The sequence below is a fragment of the Amia ocellicauda genome, chromosome 4 (assembly GCF_036373705.1).
Source record: "Amia ocellicauda isolate fAmiCal2 chromosome 4, fAmiCal2.hap1, whole genome shotgun sequence".
Lineage (NCBI taxonomy): Eukaryota > Metazoa > Chordata > Actinopteri > Amiiformes > Amiidae > Amia > Amia ocellicauda.
The window spans coordinates 1,015,092-1,036,920 of record NC_089853.1 but is presented as its reverse complement, the minus strand read 5'-3'; the positions used below and the strand labels follow the sequence as shown (position 1 = coordinate 1,036,920).

The following is a 21,829-nucleotide window of genomic DNA, read 5'->3' as shown; positions in this document are numbered from 1 at the left end:
GGGTTTAGATGAGGCAGATCATGTCTTACTAATCTGTTAGAATTCTTTGAACATGCAACTGCAGCTGTGGATCATGTGAAAGCATATGATATGATATACTTAGATTTTCAAAAAGCTATTGATAAGGTTCCACACCAAAGACTGATCCTCGAATTGTAAGCTGTAGGCATTTAGGCTAATGTAAGTAGATGGATTATGAACTGGTTGATGTATAGGAAGCAGAGGGTGTCGATTAGAGGAGTCGCTTCTAACTGGAGTGAGGTTGTTAGTGGAGTTCCACAGGGATCAGTACTAGGGTCTTTGCTTTTTCTAATCTATATTAATGATCTGGACTCTGGGATAGTTAGAAAACTTGTCAAATTTGCAGATGATGCTAAAATAGGTGGCTCAGAAGATACAATCTCGGCAGCACAAGCTATTCAAAGGGATTTTGATAATATTCAGTTGTGGGCCGACACCTGGCAGATGAAATTCAATGTGGACAAGTGCAAGGTATTACATGCAGGTAACAAAAATGTCCACTATAATTACACTATGGGAGGAATAGAACTAGATGAAGTATCGCATGAGAAAGACCTAGGAGTCTACGTGGACTCCTCACTTTCCCCATCCAAACAATGTGGGGAAGCAATAGAAAAGGCAAACAGGATGTTAGGGTATATTGTCAAAAGTATAGAATTGAGAACAAGGGCAGTAATGTTCAGACTGTACAATGCACTAGTTAGAGCTCATCTGGATACTGTGGACAGTTCTGGACACCACACTTCAAGAAAGATATCACTGCTCTAGAGGCAGTTCAGAGGAGAGCAACCAGACTTATTCCAGGTCTGAAGGGAATGTCCTACTGAGAGACTGAGGACCTGAACCTTTTCACCCTGGAACAGAGGAGACTACGTGGGGACTTGATCTAAGTCTTCAAAATCATGAAGGGCATCAACCACATCAAACCAGAGGAGCTTTTCCAGATCAGCATGGACACACGCACTCGGGGACACAAATGGAAATTGGGCTTCAAGACATTCAAGACAGAAATCAGGAGACACTTCTTCACACAGAGAGTTATCACTATCTGGAACAAACTCCCCAGTGACGTGGTTGATGCAGAATATTTGGGAACATTTAAAAATATAAGTGCACAGAGAACCATATGACTAAAAAAGAGTTGTCTTTGACTAGTTAAAAATAGAATGTACGTGCCTTAGTCTTGTGTAGAAAAAGGAACTTGTTCTATAAAGAATGTAAATGGGATTGATAAGAAATGCCTTACATGGAGTTGCTCTGAGGTCTGCAGCTAAAGAAGAACTGAAATATTGTATATGCCATAATTATATATATATGTGTCTGACCTCATGTAAGCCAATGTGAGTCAAGTCTGCCTAAACTGTCATCTGACATCTAAAAACTGCCATCTGTGCCTCTTCAGGAGTGGACAGAAGTCTGTCATGTCACAAACATTTTTGTATAATTATGCCTGAATGTGGAATTTAACTTTGGAGAAACTACACTGAGACCGCCTCTGTGTGAGATCCTCCCCAAGCTGCTTGTGTATGAATAAACTTCTCTGATAAAAGCACTCTACTTCTCCAGTCTGAGTTAGTAAAGGGAAACACCTGCAGTTGCAGCCATTTCTTCCTTTTCTTTAGACTGGATAGTATCCTTGGATCACTTTGTTATTGATGGACACCAAATGAGCACGATTGGTCGAATGGCCTCATCTCGATTGTAAACTTTCTTATGTTCTTATGTTCTAATGAATTAAGACATTTACCAGCCCTGAGCAGTTCCTATCAGACACAGGTATGGGTTCCTCACAGGTTTCTGTGGGGCCGTCCATCTTCCAGAAGTGTCCAAAGTCAAGGGGAGATATTTTCATGCCTTTAAAAGGGAGTTTGAGAATTTGAATTTTGTATCAGAGATATCTTGATATTCCATTTAATGCAATGTGATATAACACTGACAGCTGAAGCTGACATACTGTTCTACAGTCACTCAGTGTCCTTCTGTCGCAGGTAGAAGTGGCTTACCATCTTTAATGAACTCATCATAGAGCTGGACCCCATTGAAGTCCCCACAGAGCCCACAGGTCTGGTTCCTGTATTTCTCGTCCATCTCCAGCTGCACAACACAAGGCACAGAGTGACTTTCACATGGTATGAAATCTAGAAAAGCTCTTCTGGAAATGTTTTTTCATAATGTGTAGTATTGTAAAATAAAATCATATTAACACAGAGATACATTGGTACTAGTTTAGCAAATACAGTTTATATTTCACTGCTGGTTTTCTATCATATTTCTAAGTTCATGTGACTTAGTATTAAGCATAATGGATATGTTTTATCCATATCCAATATGAACAGATGATTGGAATCAATAGTATAAGTATACACTCACCTAAAGGATTATTAGGAACACCATACTAATACTGTGTTTGACCCCCTTTCACCTTCAGAACTGCCTTAATTCTACGTGGCATTGATTCAACAAGGTGCTGAAAGCATTCTTTAGAAATGTTGGCCCATATTGATAGGATAGCATCTTGTAGTTGATGGAGATTTGTGGGATGCACATCCAGGGCACGAAGTTCCCGTTCCACCACATCCCAAAGATGCTCTATTGGGTTGAGATCTGGTGACTGTGGGGGCCAGTTTAGTACAGTGAACTCATTGTCATGTTCAAGAAACCAATTTGAAATGGTTCGACTTTGTGACATGGTGCATTATCCTGCTGGAAGTAGCCATCAGAGGATGGGTACATGGTGGTCATAAAGGGATGGACATGGTCAGAAACAATGCTCAGGTAGGCCATGGCATTTAAACGATGCTTAATTGGCACTAAGGGGCCTAAAGTGTGCCAAGAAAACATCCCCCACACCATTACACCACCACCACCAGCCTGCACAGTGGTAACAATGCATGATGGATCCATGTTCTCATCCTGTTTACGCCAAATTCTGACTCTACCATCTGAATGTCTCAACAGAAATCGAGACTCATCAGACCAGGTAACATTTTTCCAGTCTTCAACTGTCCAATTGTGGTGAGCTTGTGCAAATTGTAGCCTCTTTTTCCTATTTGTAGTGGAGATGAGTGGTACCCGGTGGGGTCTTCTGCTGTTGTAGCCCATCCGCCTCAAGGTTGTACGTGTTGTGGCTTCACAAATGCTTTGCTGCATACCTCGGTTGTAACGAGTGGTTATTTCAGTCAAAGTTGCTCTTCTATCAGCTTGAATCAGTCGGCCCATTCTCCTCTGACCTCTAGCATCAACAAGGCATTTTCGCCCACAGGACTGCCGCATACTGGATGTTTTTCCCTTTTCACACCATTCTTTGTAAACCCTAGAAATGGTTGTGCGTGAAAATCCCAGTAACTGAGCAGATTGTGAAATACTCAGACTGGCCCGTCTGGCACCAACAACCATGCCACGCTCAAAATTGCTTAAATCACCTTTCTTTCCCATTCAGACATTCAGTTTGGAGTTCAGGAGATTGTCTTGACCAGGACCACACCCCTAAATGCATTGAAGCAACTGCCATATGATTGGTTGGTTAGATAATTGCATTAATGAGAAATTGAACAGGTGTTCCTAATAATCCTTTAGGTGAGTGTATATGCATATATATAGAGATGGGTGACAAATTACAGGAAAAACCTAAATAAATGAGTGGAGGAACATAACGAATGCAGATGCAATTAAGCAATTAACATCCTCTCATGCTCTGTGGCATGTATAAAAATTCTGAGCAGGCCCAGTTGACCTCGATTTTGGATCAAGATGGCAAGAGGAAAGGATCTACAGTGCATCCGGAAAGTATTCACAGCGCCTCACTTTTGCCATATTTCATTATGTTACAGCCTTATTCCAAAATGGATTAAATTCATTATTTTCCTCAAAATTCTACGTACAATACCCCATAATGACAACATTAAAGAAGTTTGTTTGAAATCTTTGCAAATGTATTAAAAATAAAAAACAAAAAAAGCACATGTACATAAGTATTCACAGTCTTTGCCATGACACTCAAAATTGAGCTCAGGTGCATCCTGTTTCCACTGATCATCCTTGAGATGTTTCTACAACTTGACTTGAGTCCACCTGTGGTAAATTCAGTTGATTGGACATGATTTGGAAAGGCACACACCTGTCTATATATGGTCCCACAGTTAACAGTGCATGTCAGTGCACAAACCAAGCCATGAAGTCCAAGGAATTGTCTGTAGACCTCCGAGACAGGATTGTATCGAGGCACAGATCTGGGGAAGGGTATAGAAATAATTCTGCAGCATTGAAGGTCCCAATGAGCACAGTGGCCTCCATCATCTGTAAATGGAAGAAGTTTGGAACCACCAGGACTCTTCCTAGAGCTGGCCACCCGGCCAAACTGAGCAATCGGGGGAGAAGGGCCTTAGTCAGGGAGGTGACCAAGAACCCGATGGGTCACTCTGACAGAGCTCCAGCGTGTCTCTGTGGAGAGAGGAGAACCTTCCAGAAGAACAACCATCTCTGCAGCACTCCACCAATCAGGCCTGTATGGTAGAGTGGCCAGACAGAAGCCACTCCTCAGTAAAAGGCACATGACAGCCCGCCTGGAGTTTGCCAAAAGGCACCTGAAGGACTCTCAGACCATGAGAAACAAAGATTGAACTCTTTGTCCTGAATGGCAAGCGTCATGTCTGGAGGAAACCAGGCACCGCTCATCACCTGGCCAATACCATCCCTACAGTGAAGCATGGTGGTGGCAGCATCATGCTGTGGGGATGTTTTTCAGCGGCAGGAACTGGGAGACTAGTCAGGATCGAGGGAAAGAATAATGCAGCAATGTACAGAGATCCTTGATGAAATCCTGGTCCAGAGCGCTCTGGACCTCAGATTGGGGCGAAGGTTCATCTTCCAACAGGACAATGACCCTAAGCACACAGCCAAGATAACAAAGGAGTGGCTACAGGACAACTCTGTGAATGTCCTTGAGTGGCCCAGTCAGAGCCCAGACTTGAACCTCTGGAGAGATCTGAAAATGGCTGTGCACTGACGCTCCCCATCCAACCTGATGGAGCTTGAGACGTCCTGCAAAGAAGAATGGGAGAAACTACCCAGAAATAGGTGTGCCAAGCTTGTAGCATCATACGTAAAAAGACTTGAGGGTGTAATTGGTGCCAAAGGTGCTTCAACAAAGTATTGAGCAAAGGCTGTGAATACTTATGTACATGTGCTTTATTTGTTTTTTATTTAATACATTTGCAAAGATTTCAAACTTCTTTCACGTTGTCATTATGGGGTATTGTTTGTAGAATTTTGAGGAAAATAATTAATTTATTCCATTTTTGGAATAAGGCTGTAACATAACAATGTGGAAAAAGTGAAGCGCTGTGAATACTTTCCGGATGCACTGTAAGTGACTTTGAAAGAGGGGTCATTATTGGGGCACGAATGGCAGGAGCTTCAGTCACAAAGACTGCTAAATGGGCTATTGTGCTGGAGAAGTGGGTGAGTGCATGTGTGCCACACCAAGAGGATGGTACAGGCCTGACTGCTTGACCCCTACAGTGAGGGGGTCCAGAGGCTCTGTTATGCTGTGGGGGGCATTTTCCTGGCATGGTTTGGGTCCACTTGTCCCCTTAGAGGGAAGAGTTACTGCAAATAATGACAGAGTTATTCTGAGTGATCACCTTTATCCTGTGGTGACACATTTCTATCATGATGGGAGTGGTCTCTTCCAGGATGAAAATGACCCCATCCACAGGGCATGAGGGCTCACTGAATGGTTTGATGAGGATGAAAATGATGTGAATCATATGCTATGGCCTTCGCAGTCACCAGATCTCAACCCAATTGAACACCTATGGGAGAGTTTAGGCAAATGTGTTAGACAGCGCTCTCCATCATCAAAGCACCAAATTAGGGAATATCTTTTGGAAGAATGGAGAATCTCGTAGAATCTGTGCCAAGAGCATTGAAGCTGGTCTGGCGGCTAGTAGTGGCCCAAGACCTTACTGAGACACTTTATGTTGTTTTTTCCTTTAATTTGTCACCCATCTGTATAGTATATATGAAGTGATATTTAGTGAAACTTTCAGTGAAACCTGAGTGATATGTGTTAGTAAGAAAGATGGATAGGTAGTGTTGGGAGTTAGGTACTCTTCAGGAGTTGCGTCTGAATGACGTGGGGTAGGTGGTGTCGTTCCAATGATGCCTCTACATCACCAAACATAATAGAAGAGACTGCTCATACACTTGCTGTGAGAGACCCACTTAATGTTCTCATCACTGTTGTTTGTTCTGTAAGTTTGGAGATTGCTGATGGCTGGTCATACAGGAGGCATGCACCCTGCCTGAACCAACATCATCATTTTTATGATACATACATTTGTTTATAGTTTTTTTATACCAGAGAGCCTGTATGCTTAAAGTCAGTAGAAATATGTGGACATGTGGCAGAGTGTGCTGTGGCCTGACAACCTGCCAAAGTTTGTATAATGAGTGTATGTATTGAGTATAATAATAACATTAAATATAAAAGCTAGAATTTAGGTCGTAGGTAGATTTATACCAGGAAGGCATCGTCTCCATTCCACATGGCAACCAGACCCAACTTGGCAGTGATCTTGATGTTGGAGTTGGTCTTCTCAATGAGAACTCCAGATTGGCTGAACGGAAGGGTCACCCTGGAAGGAATGGACGTGGTATTCTGGTTAGAGGTAAATAAGTGGCAGAGGTGTAAAAAGTAGTCAGACGTCATACTTACAGTAAGTCAAAGTAAAAATATTCTATCAAAAATGTACTCCAGTAAAAGTAAAAACTCTCCCATTCAAACAGTACTTGGGTAAAAGTATGAAAGTAGCTACTTTCAAAGAGTACTCAAGTACCAAAAGTAAAAGTAAATTGTGTGTAAATTTTAGTAATAAAGTGAATGTGCATGTGTTTGTGTTTGAGCCTTATGACGAGGCATGTAATAGATTAATTTGATGTTTTAATCCAACATTATATTTTCCATAAATTATGAAGGTATTTTATTTTTATGGTTCCTCAATTTTATCTTGAAGAAAACCATGTCCAACAAAAATAAATGTTATTTAGGCACATATCTGGAAATTACTTTCATTTGTATTCAATATTAACAAAGGGTAACATTGGGGGATATATATAATAGCCTATTTTTAATTTTCTAGGCAAGCTCACTGTTCACACACACATGCAAGTACGAGCACGCACACACCAAAGAGTTGTATTATAAAAAACAAAACAAAATAAGTGCAGTGATCACATTTGTTATAATGTAATCTATTGTACTGTGGTGCAGGGGACTGGGTTTGAATCTCAAAACTCCACAGGATGTTACTAAATATATTATATACAAATGAACTTAAAAGCACCATGCACTGCAGCATCTTTACTCCCATGAGGTGCTGGCCCAAATAAGGAAAAAATATATAATTAAAAATTGATTTTGTAGCTGCACTCTCACTTATTAGGTACCCAGCAGGCACTCAACGTTATTTCGTGGTTGAAATCTAGTTGCGACGTGGATCAACAAGAATTTGCTGATGATACTAAAATAGGTGGCACAGAAGATACAATCTCGGCAGCACAGGCTATTCAAAGGGACTTAGATAATATTCAGTTGTGGGCGACACCTGGCAGATTAAATTCAATGTGGACAAGTGCAAGGTATTACATGCAGGTAACAAAAATGTCCACTATAATTATACTATGGGAGGAATAGAACTAGATGAAGTATCACATGAGAAAGACCTAGGACTCTACGTGGACTCCTCACTTTCTCCATCCAAACAATGTGGGGAAGCAATAAAAAAGGCAAACAGGATGTTAGGGTATATTGTCAAAAGTGTAGAATTGAGAACAAGGGCAGTGATGTTCAGACTGTACAATGCACTAGTTAGAGCTCATCTGGATACTGTGGACAGTTCTGGGCTCCACACTTCAAGAAAGATATCGCTGCTCTAGAGGCAGTTCAGAGGAGAGCAACCAGACTTATTCCAGGTCTGAAGGGAATGTCCTACTGAGAGACTGAGGACCTGAACCTTTTCACCCTGGAACAGAGGAGACTACGTGGGGACAATGTGGCTGGAGAGACAATTTGGGAACATTCAAAAACAGACTGGATAGGATCCTTGGATCACTTAGTTATTAATGGACACCAAACGAGCACGATGGGTCGAATGGCCTCCTCTGGTTTGTAAACTTTCTTATGTTCTTATATTCTAATACAACTACTGTTCAATGTGGTTTTGGCAACGATTCATCAACGTCAAAATATATGTTGCTTTCAGGTTGAATAGACGTCGTGACAGTCAAAACACAATGTATTTCCCCAGACGGTACTTTTTTCATGGGTGTTTTTTGAGTGACAATGCGCAAAATTAACTTATATATATATATATATATATATATATATATGTATATATATATATATATATATATATATATATATATATGTATATATATATATATATATATATATATATATATATATATATATATATATATATAGCAGACATATATATCCGTTAATATACATACATAAATACACATACTTATATATGTATGTGTATATGTATATGTGTGTGTGTGTGTGTGTGTGTGTATATATATATAATGGTACTCTATGACAAACCGCTTAGCTGACGAATCAGATGAAAGCGCGAAAGCCTCTAAACTTGAGCACAGCCTGGGAAGAGCCTCCATTTTAACTGAAGCCGGCTGTATGGAGGAAGGATTTCTCAAGTAAGAATATATATATATATTGTGCAGGCTGTTGAAAGGGTCTTTGCTGCTTAAATGTTTAACTGCTATATACTGTAGAAAATGATGAAGGTATGTAATTGGAATTTAAGCACATTCCTCTAAAGGAAAAATATAAGTGAGTTTCATTAATTTAAATAAGTAATTAACGGCTAGTTTTACTAGCAAAATATTTCAGTGCATGATAACAAAACTGTATTATGTGTGCATTAATCAAATGTATTATCAAAATAGTAACTACAATTAAAATATTTTATCAGTGACCGTTGACGATTTGAAATTTGAAAAATGTCGGTGTATAGTTTTTTTTTTCCCTTAAACTTTAATTCAACTGGAGTACAAAAGTACAAAACATATTGGAAAAACTGGGTGTGTATAAAACTGCTCTCTAACCATAACTTGCATGGAACTAGTTTTAAAAAGATTGATAGCATTTTTAAAATCTGTTTTTCAGGTTTAATATACAGTGTAGAAATTCTACACAAATAATGTGTTAATAGTACTATGACACATTTTGAGTTATTTTCTACACAATGTGTGCAGGGTTCTGTCTTTCTTCTAACACATGAAAATAAAGTAATTTCAGCCAAAAAAACGATGTTTGGAGTTTTCATTCTAGTTGTACAATGTTTTTTCCTCTACTGTTTTTGTATAGTTAACAAGTGTATTTTAGTTGTTTTCTTTTCTTCTCCACCGAGATTAACTCTGTCATCACTCACTCTCTCTCTGTGTTTGTTTGCATTTACTGATTAAATTGATGTTGAAGGAATGTTGACAATTGACATTGATTCCATTTGCAAATCCAACCAATTTGCAACTAAATTTCAATGTTTTATACATTAGATTACATTAGAAACAACGCTGTTTCGACGTCATATTTAAACGTTGAATATACATTGAAAATTGATTGGATTTGCAAATGGAATCGACATTGTATTTTCAATGGTAAATCAACGTTGATGATTCAACGTCGATTCCATTTGCAAATACAATCAATTTTCAATGTATATTCAACGTTGTTTCTAATGTATTTTGCCTGCTGGGGTATTTAGACAACTCTTTATTACAAAAGTTTCATTTTATTGAATAACAACGACTTTCGACACTACTGTGTCTTCATCTGGGCTATAAATACCTAATTAATCAGAGTGCGGCAACAAAATCAAATTTTCATTGTATGTATATATATATATATATATATCATTATAAAATGTGATGTTCTTACACATGCCATCTTAAAAACTTGTTTTATAAAAAGTGTAAACATCACCATGGACATGATTTTGGGACCTTTTCTCATATACAATTGTACTATTTATATCATACAGTTAATAATAAAGTTAGTATGTAAAATAAAAATCACATTTAATTATGCATATTATTTATTAATAGTTTTATGGACAGCTGTCATTAAAGTAAAACTGCTGTGATGTTCACCCATGTCTTTTTAATGGATGTGTGTGTTTTTTAATTTACAATGATAAAGTAATGGTTATTGCTGTAGCTCATTAACTTCTCGTCGTCCACAGTTTACTTTGGGACGCATGCGTATACTGTGCGTGTTTTCACGTGGGTTTACGTCACTTCTGATTGATCAGATTCTTTTCAGTCGCGGCAGAATAATCTAGAAAATAGACTTTAAATCTTAACGATGCTGATTTCCTTATAGCAGTGTGGAGCTCCTACTGAAATACAGGCAGGTCTGCCATTTCCGCTCGTCCAGTGTGAACCACCAACACAGTTTATATTCACGTCTGACGCAGGAGAGTGTAACTAATCTTTGTCCAGGTCCGGCGGCAGGATTAACTCGCAAGGGGGCATCAGAAATGACTTCACAACTATTTTCGGTCGATGATAACTTATGATGCACAATAATTGATATTACAATTACATACAATGTTTTTGCATAGCTACCAAGTGTTCATAACGACAATGCTTTGTCACATAAAGAAAAGGCGGTGACAGATACCACTGCCGCCGGCAAAAGCAGGAGCCAGAGGGGGGCACAAACATGTTTGGGGCAAATGCTTAAGATTTTAGGGGCAATGTGTGAGATTTGAGAGCTGTACCTGCCACAAGAATACAGGTCACTGCATCGCTTTACAACATGGACAATTCATAACCAGCTCGAAAAAACACGTTATGACAACACTACACAGCTACATGCACAAAACCCATCGATCTGTGAAACACAAAACAGCTGCTAATTACCAAAATAACACTCCGCATGCTAATACAATGCATTTCTAATCATGGAAAGCAAACAATACTGTACACTGCACTACCACGACCTTACACAGGACACTGAGAAATTGATACACGCATTTGTTACATCTAGATTGGATTACTGTAATGCCATTCTGTCAGGCAGCACAAACGGCTATTTCCAAAATGCTGCTGCAAGAATCCTAACAAAAACAAAAAAACATGAACACATCACTCCAGTATTGGCTTCTTTTCACTGGCTGCCCGTGCGCTACAGGATAGACTTTAAAGTGCTCTTATTAACATTTAAAGCACTTAAGGGACTGGCACCTCCCTACCTAAAAGATCTCCTTATCGAATACACTCCAGGTCGGCCATTGAGATCACAGGAAGCCGGAAACCGCAGGTAGTAGAGCATTCAGTTATAGGGCCCCGAAGCTGTGGAACGATCTTCCAGCCAATGTAAGAGATGCCCCCTCTGTCTTAGCCTTTAAATCACGGCTGAAGACTCATCTGTTTAGTCTCTGTTTTTCTAGCCCATAGTGCTGCCGGTGTGCCATGGACATACAATTGCACAACTGTCTTTGGAAATGTCCTGCACTGCATGACCAGTATCTGAGCACGACTGCCTTCTTCTCTTCCAGTAACAGCCCCCTCTGAGGGTCCAACGAGGCACCTTGTCTCCCCACCATGGAAGTCTGATGAGCCACAACCCACCCCAGAGGCACCTCACCACAGAGGGTCAACGGGGCATCCACACCCAAGGTCTGACGAGCCATCGCAACCCAAAGCCTGTTGATGGTCCAATCCCCTCACCCCCGATGGCCAGCGAGAGGCCTCCTCCAGAGGGAAGAGCACAGCCAGCAGCACCGATAAAGAACTTTCTGATCTCCTTGCTGCTGTAATAAGTATACTGCCTGGAGGGGAGGCAGCCATTAGGCCTGGGCCCTAAGCCGTGGACCACCAGAGATTCATTTTCTCCTACATGCCATCCATAGGAGTTTTTTGTTTTTCTCTCCTCCGTGCCTAAATGGTTTATTTACTTAAATGTTCACTCATTTTATTCTAGATTATGTAAAATGTTTACAGGTATATATTTTATTTTATTGTATTTATGTATTTTATTTTGCTGTATGTTTGTTGTATGTTTACCAGTCTGTAAAGCGCTCTGTGGCTACCCTGCGAAGGGCGCTATACAAATAAAAATGGATTGATTGATTGACACTGCAGCTCGGACGCAGGTCACATCACTTTCAGATCAATACTCAGTCATCTGTGCCATGTGCTTGGAGCGGGTGTCTGTGTCCTTCTGTTTCTCCCACAACTCGTCAAACTCACCCGAACATTTTGCATACCCATTATTAACGTTAGATTTTTTTTTTTTATGCAGCTGCGCGGTGAAACTTTTTTTTTTCGTTGTGGGCATACTACTTTGAAAGCCAAGTGTGAAGGCCAATGAAATGACTTTTTTTTTTCAAAATGGTCAACTGTATGTGAATAGTGTTATGGAATTGCAGAATGAAGCATATAGTTTTAATATTCATATTAATGACCTGTGGGAAATGTAGTGGAGTAAAAAGTACATTATTTTGTTCATAGATGGAGTAAAAGTAGCCACAACTAGTAAATACTGAAGTAAAGTAAAAATACTTGAAAAACATACTTAATTATACAGGAATTAAGTATTTGTACATCGTTATTTTATACCCCTGATAAGTGATGAGTAACTATATGGAGTGACAGAAAGATCCTCTCATTGTCACAAAATAAGTGTACTGTTGAGTGACGACTAAATCAAGGCTGAAAATAAATCTTATGTCTCATGCCCAGATATAATCATTTCATTTTCAACTTGATACAGAGGAACAATTAGACTGTGTTCATAGTCCTGCATTCACACGGTGCGGCTGCATCCTGCAGGGTCACCCTAGCTTTATGGCTGACCAGAGGTGATGCCTCAAAAGCACTCACCCTTTCCCGTTGACGGCGATGGAGTCGCTGACGAGCTCCAGGACTGTGCCGTCCAGCTTCATGGTGATCTTGGTGATGGTGGGCAGCTCGTTCACTACCTGGCGCCGCAGCTGGATGTTGAAGTCCTCGTAGCTGCTCTTGCACTGGGAGCTCAGGATGTAGTTACAGGAGGATGGCAGCTGGAAAATGTCTCCGTCAAAGGTCTTGAAGTGGTAGTTGCCCCACGTGCTGCACACCTGGCCGTTGTGCGCAGGGCTCACTCCTGGAGGAGAGGGGGGCAGAGACATCAATGAGCCGGACGGGACGGTGTTAACATAGGTAATTCCCCTTTTGCAGGTTGAGTGCAGTTTAACTTGTTTTTCTGCCACTGGGCTGTTTACTTTGTGTGTGTGTGTTTGTAACAAGTACACCATAATTAACCCATGCACATGATATCATATTTCTTTTTTGTTTAGATTAGTTTCTGTTATCTCACCATCCCTGAAAAGATTTTCTTAGAGAATGTAGGAGGAAATGTGTCCCAGATTAGACCACAGGTAAACACAGTGTTTAAGAAGTTCGAATTTGTATTGTACTGTTGTGTTGATACTGGCTACATACATTGTTGTTGACAGCTGTTGAAAATGTTGTATAGCGCATACAAAAACAAAATACAAAGAATATGTTGAGCTGCAAAGAGACCTTAAGAAAGGGATCAGGAAAGCAAAGAGGGAAATAGAAAGAAACCTAGCTATTGGAGCTGAAACTAATGCAAAGAGCTTTTTTCAATATTACAACAGCAAGAGGTCAATAAAGCAGGAAGTGAAACAGATAAAGGGCAAAAATGGAAGAATCTTGGAAAACGAACAAGATGTGGCAAATGTTCTAAATGAGTATTCACAGAGGTTTTTACAAAAGAAAAGACAGATGACATGCCAAAGGTTAACAACCAGTCCAGTCAAACCCTAAGAGAGATCAGGATAAATGAGGAGGAGGAACTAAAGGGACTAGCAGAATTAAAAACAAACAAATCACCTGGACCAGCTGATATATTTCCAACAGTACTTAAAGAAATTAGGGAAATTATTTATAGGCCGCTAACTCAAATATTCCAAATGACACTTAGAACGGGATGTGCCAAATTTCATACCAATCCACAAGAAAGGGGACAAAACTGAGCCAGGAAATTACAGACCAATCAGTCTCACCCGCATTAAATGTTGGAGAAAATGATTAGACAGAAAATAGAGGAACATCTTAATGAAAACCATATTCTGGAGATAGTCAACATGGGTTTAGACGAGGCAGATCATGTCTTACTAATTCATTCAAATTTTTTGAACATGCAACTGCAGCTGTAGATCAGGTGAAAGCATATGATATGATATACTTAGATTTTCAGAAAGCTATTGATAAGGTTCCACACCAAAGACTGATCCTCAAATTGTAAGCTGTAGGCATTCAGGGTAATGAAAGTAGATGGATTATGAACTGGCTGATGTATAGGAAACAGAGGGTGTCGATTAGAGGAGTCACTTCTAACTGGAGTGAGGTTGTTAGTGGAGTTCCACAGGGATCAGTACTAGGGCCTTTGCTTTTTCTAATCTATATTAATGATCTGGACTCTGGGATAGTTAGCAAACTTGTCAAATTTGCAGATGATACTAAAATAGGTGGCTCAGCAGATACAATCTCAGCAGCACAGGCTATTCAGAGGGACTTAGATAATATTCAGTTGTGGGCGACACCTGGCAGATTAAATTCAATGTGGACAAGTGCAAGGTATTACATGCAGGTAACAAAAATGTCCACTATAATTACACTATGGGAGGAACAGAACTAGATGAAGTAATGCATGAGAAAGACCTAGGAGTCTACATGGACTCCTCACTTTCTCCATCCAAACAATGTGGGGAATCAATAAAAAAGGCAAACAGGATGTTAGGGTATATTGTCAAAAATGTCGAATTGAGAACAAGGGCAGTGATGTTCAGACTGTACAATGCACTAGTTAGAGCTCATCTGGATACTGTGGACAGTTCTGGGCTCCACACTTCAAGAAAGATATCGCTGCTCTAGAGGCAGTTCAGAGGAGAGCAACCAGACTTATTCCAGGTCTGAAGGGAATGTCCTACTGAGAGACTGAGGAACTGAACCTTTTCACCCTGGAACAGAGGAGACTACGTGGGGACTTGATCCAAGTCTTCAAAATCATGAAAGGCATTGACAACATCAAACCAGAGGAGCTTTTCCAGATCAGCAGGGACACACGCACCCAGGGACACAAATGGAAATTGGGTTTCAAGGTATTCAAGACAAAAAACAGGAGACACTTCTTCACACAGAGAGGCGTCACAATCTGAACAAACTCCCCAGCGATGTGGCTGAAGACACAATTTGGGAACATTTAATATCAGATTGGATAGGATCCTTGGATCACTTAGTTATTAATGGACACCAAACAAGCACGATGGGTCGAATGGCCTCCTCTTGATTGTAAACTTTCATATGTTCTTATGATCTTATGTTGTGGTTAACTTAGCAAACCAGTAACTTTAACAATCAGGGATATTGTCTTCGATTTGATAATGATATTTCAATTGAAAGCTTATGTGAGCAACCTCAAACAGATAATCACAGATAATGAAGGAGGAGCATGTTCCCCCAATCAGATTTTAGGTGGCCTTTAGTAATGCCAGTGAATGCACTGCATATTGACCTTACCTTGCATTATTGGTGTCTGGGTCATTGCAGGGATGATTGTAACTCTTTGGCCAGGAGTCACGGGGTTGTCTGAGCAAAAAACAGAAATAAGAAAAATGAAGAGCGAAGCTGGGTGTCTTAGTGTATATTCTCGTATTTAGTGTCCTCAGTCTATAGATAGCTACGCTGGCAAAAATCCACAATGATTCATTTGTTTATGCTACGGAGGGTTCGAAATATCATGCAGACAATTCAATGTTTAAAGCATTTTAATGCAAATTCACTGGAGTTCTGTGTCACATTGTGTTTACACACTGTAGTGAGCACAAGATCGCAGACAACATCAGTATAGCAATATTATCTGTAGTCTGCTGAGTTTATTGCTGTTGTTCTTTAACTTCTTTTAAAAAGAACAATCGGGATGATATTTTAATATTTAACTTCTGGGTTTGCTTCAGTCATATCAGAGTTGCCTTTGTTGTTATGATGCATTATTCAAAAACCGAGCCTCAATAAGCAGGTCCTGTGCACACCAGGGTTGCACAGTACTGCAATGACTGCCTCCTTCAGGCTTATAAATCATTAATCTTCATACAATAGATCGGGATTTCATATCTACTTAGATATTACAATGGGTTCTGATTAAGCAATTCATACTATATAAAATACTTGCAAATTCAAACCATTTCCTCAATAGATTATTAGCGTGTGTATTTGTTCTTTTCCAAATATTATTGTTTAAGGACAAATCATTAGATGACCTATTCTTTATATACATTTATATTCAACATAAAATAGGAATATTTTAAGAGTAATCTTGGTAATTCATATTAGTACACATGTAAAAGCAAGTGAATATGTATTACTATGCATTCAAGAAAGTTCTTAATAAATGATAACATTATTCTAGATGTTTTTTTCTCTGCATCACATCAATCCTTAGCTTATATTTTTAAATTGAGATGATTAGAAAATGTCATGAAATATGAAAAAAGTTTCCAGAAGATTTTATAACCTTAAAATGAAATGTTTATAAACCATTGCTTTGAATGTAAATGGGGAGCAGCTATATCAGCATGTTTTATAGACTTACATATTGACCTGTCAATCAAAGATGCTGCGCCGAGTCACAGAGCAAAAGTAAACTTTAACTAAATGGATTTTACATATAGATTTTGCTATGAAAAATACTTTCCTGCTTCACTGATTGTAATTTAGAACATTGATTTCAACACAAGGTGGACTTATGTGTCCCATCTGCCCACCTGTTTGCATGGAGCCGGGTCCAACAGACATCGCCATCCAGATCAGCGCCCACGTGGGTATCATCCTTGGTGTCCCCATGGTTCACTGGGGGTTTGCTGACAGGTTCCACAGTAAGGTGCCATCCCTGGGCTCTGGCTGAGGGTTTTATACCAGTTGTGTGGAGGGGCCAGGGGCTGTGGGAGGTAGGACTGTGGGCTGAACTTCACAGTTTTATGTAAATAGGGCACTTTTTTAAATCCTCAAAGAAACACAGCAGTGTTGACACTGGAGATGCCCAGATTACACCTGCTTTGAGATACGCAGGAAAGTTCTGTTATTTTTAACAGTTTATATTCATATTACGTTAAAGACATTAGAAACCTCAGGCAATTTTTATTTTTGTATTTTGTCTTCCATTTATTTATATATTTTTCTTTCTTCCAGTCAAACTATTTCTGATTCATTAATCTTCAGAACAGGGCTAGGCGATATTGCCTTAAAATAAAATCTCGACCTTTTCAAATTAATGGACGATTTATGATTTAAATCTCAAGTGTAAGCATCTGAGCGACTTTGACAAGGGCCAAATTGTGATGGCTAGATGACTGGGTCAGAGCATCTCCAAAACTGCAGCTCCTGTGGGGTGTTTCCGGTCTGCAGTGGTCAGTACCTATCAAAAGTGGTCCAAGGAAGGAAAAGCGGTGAACCAGCGACAGGGTCATGGGCGGCCAAGGCTCATTGATGCACGTGGGGAGCGAAGGCTGGCCCGGGTGGTCGGATCCAACAGACGAGCTACTGTAGCTCAAATTGCTGAAAAAGTGAATGCTGGTTCTGATAGAAAGGTGTCAGAACACACAGTGCATCGCAGTTTGTTGCGTATGGGACTGCGTAGCCGCAGACCAGTCAGGGTGCCCATGCTGACCCCTGTCCACTGCCGAAAGTGCCTACAATGGGCACGTGAGCATCAGAACTGGACCACGGAGCAATGGAAGAAGGTGGCCTGGTCTGATGAATCATGAGTTCAAGGTGTTGACTTGGCCTCCAAATTCCCCAGATCTCAATCCAATCGACCATCTGTGGGATGTGCTGGACAAACAAGTCCGATCCATGGAGGCCCCACCTCGTAACTTACAGGACTTAAAGGATCTGCTGCTAACGTCTTGGTGCCAGATACCACAGCACACCTTCAGAGGTCTAGTAGAGTCCATGCCTCGATGGGTCAGGGCTGTTTTGGTGGCAAAAAGGGGACCTACACAATATTAGGCAGGTGGTCATAATGTTTGGCTGATCGGTGTATTTAAGTATTTTATTTATTAAAAAAATAAAAAAAATAACAGGACTTGTGTTCAACTTGCCCTACATGTGCAATAACATTTATGCAAGAATAACAAAAGAACAGAACAGCACCACTTCCATAGCTGTTATTATTGTGAATTATTGTGTGTCTGACTGACTAGCAATGGATCTTACTCACGGTCCATGTGAGAACGAGGCTCGGAAAGCACCAGTTCCAGAAGTGTGAAAGGTGTCTCAAAAAGCTCTGTTTCTGATACTGATGGAAGCACCGGAGACTCTCACAGTCCATGTAGAAGTAATCTGTAATAGTACACTCCCTGGTATATTGTACATTGCTGTTACTTATCATTGTCCTTCATCAGTTGGATATCTGGGTAATGGACATCTGACAATAAAACTGAAACATCTCTCAAATGTTATTTTTTATATATATTATGCAGTCAATCAAGGATGATTTATATATATATATATATATATATATATATATATATATATATATATATATATATATATTAATCATCCTTGATTGACTGCATAATGACACTTAGACTAAAACATGAGAAAACAGCCTCATATGTCAATAAACTTAGTGACCTTGACATCAAGTCGTTTCAGTTAATCTGAGATGATAGAGACATTGGGCAGAGGGAAAGACATATGTGATGTGTAGCAGCCATACCACAGACAAGTCCTCTCTCAACACCAGGGATCGAGCCTCGGAGCTGAGCATAATCCACTTCTGTTCACACCTTGCTGAGCACTATATGTTTTTCCACTGTGCCAAAAGATCACAAGATTGCAATTATTTACAATTTCGACACTGCAAGAATGCATGTTTAATTGGCACAGGTGTGCACATCATGGTCCAGTAGCTTTCACTCTGCAAACAGAGAGATCTAAAGATAGATAGATATAGATATATACTTCAGGTGGAAAATAAATACAGGATGCAGAAAGAGACAAAAAAACACCCTCAGTGTAACTAAAATGTGTTTGTTCATTGACATGCCCTGTGAATTGTAGTCAGACTACACAGTAGATGTATGGAAAATTATATTGTATATTTGTTCCTGCCTGTGGGCATTCAGACGGTGGTCTGTTTGTTTATCCAGGGTGGAGAACCTGTATGAACAGACACTTGTCAGGGAGGCCACCAAGAGGCCTATTGCAAGGAGTTACAGTCTTCCACAGCTGAGCTGGAAGACACTGTGCATACTGCAACAGTAGCCCAGGTGCTTTACAAAAGTGGCCTTTATTGCAGAGTGGCAAAACGAAAGCCATTTTTGAAAAAAAACTCACATCAAATCTAGAGATAGAGTTTACCAGAAGACATGTGGGAGACTCTGAGACCAAGTGTAGGAAGATTCTATGGTCTGAGGATACCAAAATAGAGCTTTTTGGCCTCAACGCTAAGCGCTATGTTTGGCGCAAGCCTAACACCACACATCATCCTGAGAACACCATTCCTACCATGAAGCATGGTGGTGCAGCATCATGCTATTGGGATGCTTCTCTGAGTCAGGGTCTGGAAACCTTGTAAAGATAGAGGGCAAAATGGATGCAGCAAAGTACAGAGGAAGAAAACCTGCTGAAGTCTGCAAGAGACCTGGGACTTGGGAGAAGATTCATCTTCCAGCAGGACAATGACCACAAACGTACAGCTAAAGCCACACTGGAGTGGCTTAAAAACAAAAAGGTCAATGTCCTGGAGTGGCCCAGTCAAAGCCCAGACCTCAATACAATTGAGAATATGTGAAAAGAGTTGAAAATTGTTGCTGTTCACCAAAGGTCCCCATCCAACTTGTTGGAGCTTGAGCAATTCTGCAAAGAAGGATGGGCAAAAATTGCTGTGTCCAAATGTGCAAAGCTGGTAGAGATTTATCCACAAAGACTCAAGGCTGTAATTGCCACCAAAGGTGCCAAATATTGACAGAAATATTGATTACTTTATTTATATTTGACGAGGTGAGAAAGGGAAAGAGACACATAGAAGGAGAGAGTGCTGGTGTTTGAGCCAGGGGGAGATTGAGGTAGAGAGATGGGGACAGAGAGGGAGAAGAAGGGTTGAGGTTATAGTACATGCGCAGAAAGAGGTGCAGGGAAGACACTGGGGCAGCCTGAGTGAAGGGGTGGACAGAGAGAGAGGAGTGGGGGGAAGATGTGGTGATAAAGAAAGATGGATTCATCATGGAATATAATCTACAGTCCTGTCATCTTTATAGAAGCACTACAGTTTACATTTTACAATAATATTCATAATAGAAGTAATAGTAGTAGCAGCAGCAGTAACAGCAGCAGTAGTAGCAGCAGCAGCAGTAGTAGGCGTAATAGTAGTAGTAGTAGTACAGCAGCAGTAGTAGTAGTAGTGCCTGTGCTGTAAGTGAAGTTCTGTGGAAAGCTCAGTGTGTGGGTGTGATTGATTGACACAATGAGACAGAGATATGCGCAGTGCTAATATTTATTGGTGTGGTTCAGCTTCTACAGGTGAATGGGAAAGGGAGGCACATTTTCACTTGCATGCTGTGGTCAAACCCATGGGTATGGCTTTTTAAAACAACAAAACAAAAGGTTTCTGTGCAAGTGCATACAGTCTAAGAAAACAGAGTATTTCTATCTTTACAGTCAATAGTTCAACTAAATGACTGGGACACTTTATATTTTAACAAAACCATATCACTAGAGCACACCAGCAGTCTTCCTCCCTGTGTTTTCTCTAACAGCTAATAATATAAGCAAGCAAAGTGACATAGCAAGAGAATAGAGCACCCTGTGCAGTTCTAAACCAGGTTTAACTGAAAAGTTGATCAGTTGTTTTGATTGTTTTGTTGCAGTCTGATGTAAGCAAGTTAAATGAAATGTGATAAGAGCTAACAAACATACAAAGCGAGGGTTTTAAAGTAGCACAGTCGTCATTTTTTTTCTACTTTATCGTCGCCTGCGGACTTTAAGCCCCAAGGACTTGGAACTGGGTGTCTGGCCCTTGGGTAGAGTCTCCTGGCCCTGGCTGGTATCTGTAGAGGTGCCGCTGTCCACACATTTGGTCTTCTGGCAGCCGCACTCCTCAATGTAGATGTAGGAGTAGGTGAAGGTGCTTTTATCTGGGCAGATCATCTGCACCTGCTTCTTGCTGGTCACCATCTCTTGACAGCAGGAGCAGGAGTGCTGCATGGTGTTGGCTTCAGCAGAGTACCTGTGCATGGGAGAAGGAGAGGTCTGAGTGTGCTGGGGAGGGAGCAGTGCCCACACAGGATGCCCACACCAGGCTCAGTGTACACTGAGGGCAAGGGCAGTGGAGTCCAGTCGGTAGGATTAGTAGTCAGGAGAAGAAAGGAGAAGCCTTTGATGGTACAACATTAGTTCATCCTGGACACATCTGAAAGGTGATTTTTTTTTTCCTGCCAGTTGGAAGAGGGAGCATAATCTCATCAGCTGTAAAAGCTCAAACACAAATGTAGCCAAGGGAGCTGTATGAAAAATACTTTGTGAGACTCACATGGAGTGGGTGCCACAGGTTCCCTCGCAGGACACCGTCTCCACAGGGACGCTGGACTGGCAGCTGTTGCTGATGATGTAGCTGGTGTTCCTCTTAGGGGTGCACCTCGAGACGATACCTGCGGAGATTCACCAGCCACTCAGTCAGTAATTGCCCCAGAAGGAATGCACAGGTGCCTAT

At 40.6% G+C, this 21,829-nt stretch overlaps 2 protein-coding genes and 1 long non-coding RNA gene across 3 annotated transcripts in view; 1 reads left to right on the top strand and 2 right to left on the bottom strand.

Moving 5' to 3' along the window:
• LOC136747529 (mucin-5AC) overlaps positions 1-16,993 on the bottom strand; it is a 50,602-nt gene extending 33,609 nt beyond the window's left edge. Inside the window, exons 1-6 of the mRNA XM_066700409.1 lie at positions 16,881-16,993; positions 15,637-15,705; positions 12,934-13,195; positions 6,545-6,659; positions 2,025-2,115; positions 1,769-1,875 (exon numbers count right to left, since the gene is read on the bottom strand). Coding sequence (XP_066556506.1) covers positions 1,769-1,875; positions 2,025-2,115; positions 6,545-6,659; positions 12,934-13,195; positions 15,637-15,705; positions 16,881-16,959 — 723 coding nt within the window. The 5' untranslated portion in view covers positions 16,960-16,993. The remainder of the gene's footprint in view (positions 1-1,768; positions 1,876-2,024; positions 2,116-6,544; positions 6,660-12,933; positions 13,196-15,636; positions 15,706-16,880) is intronic.
• On the top strand, positions 8,694-12,798 carry LOC136747532 (uncharacterized). The gene is made up of 2 exons (XR_010816528.1): positions 8,694-8,739; positions 11,607-12,798. It is a non-coding gene; the product is annotated as an uncharacterized LOC136747532 (long non-coding RNA).
• Positions 16,994-20,596: 3,603 nt separating the features above from the next.
• The window catches only part of LOC136747526 (mucin-5AC), a 33,915-nt gene continuing 32,682 nt past the window's right edge, over positions 20,597-21,829 (bottom strand). Inside the window, exons 48-49 of the mRNA XM_066700407.1 lie at positions 21,650-21,767; positions 20,597-21,346 (exon numbers count right to left, since the gene is read on the bottom strand). Coding sequence (XP_066556504.1) covers positions 21,082-21,346; positions 21,650-21,767 — 383 coding nt within the window. The 3' untranslated portion in view covers positions 20,597-21,081. The remainder of the gene's footprint in view (positions 21,347-21,649; positions 21,768-21,829) is intronic.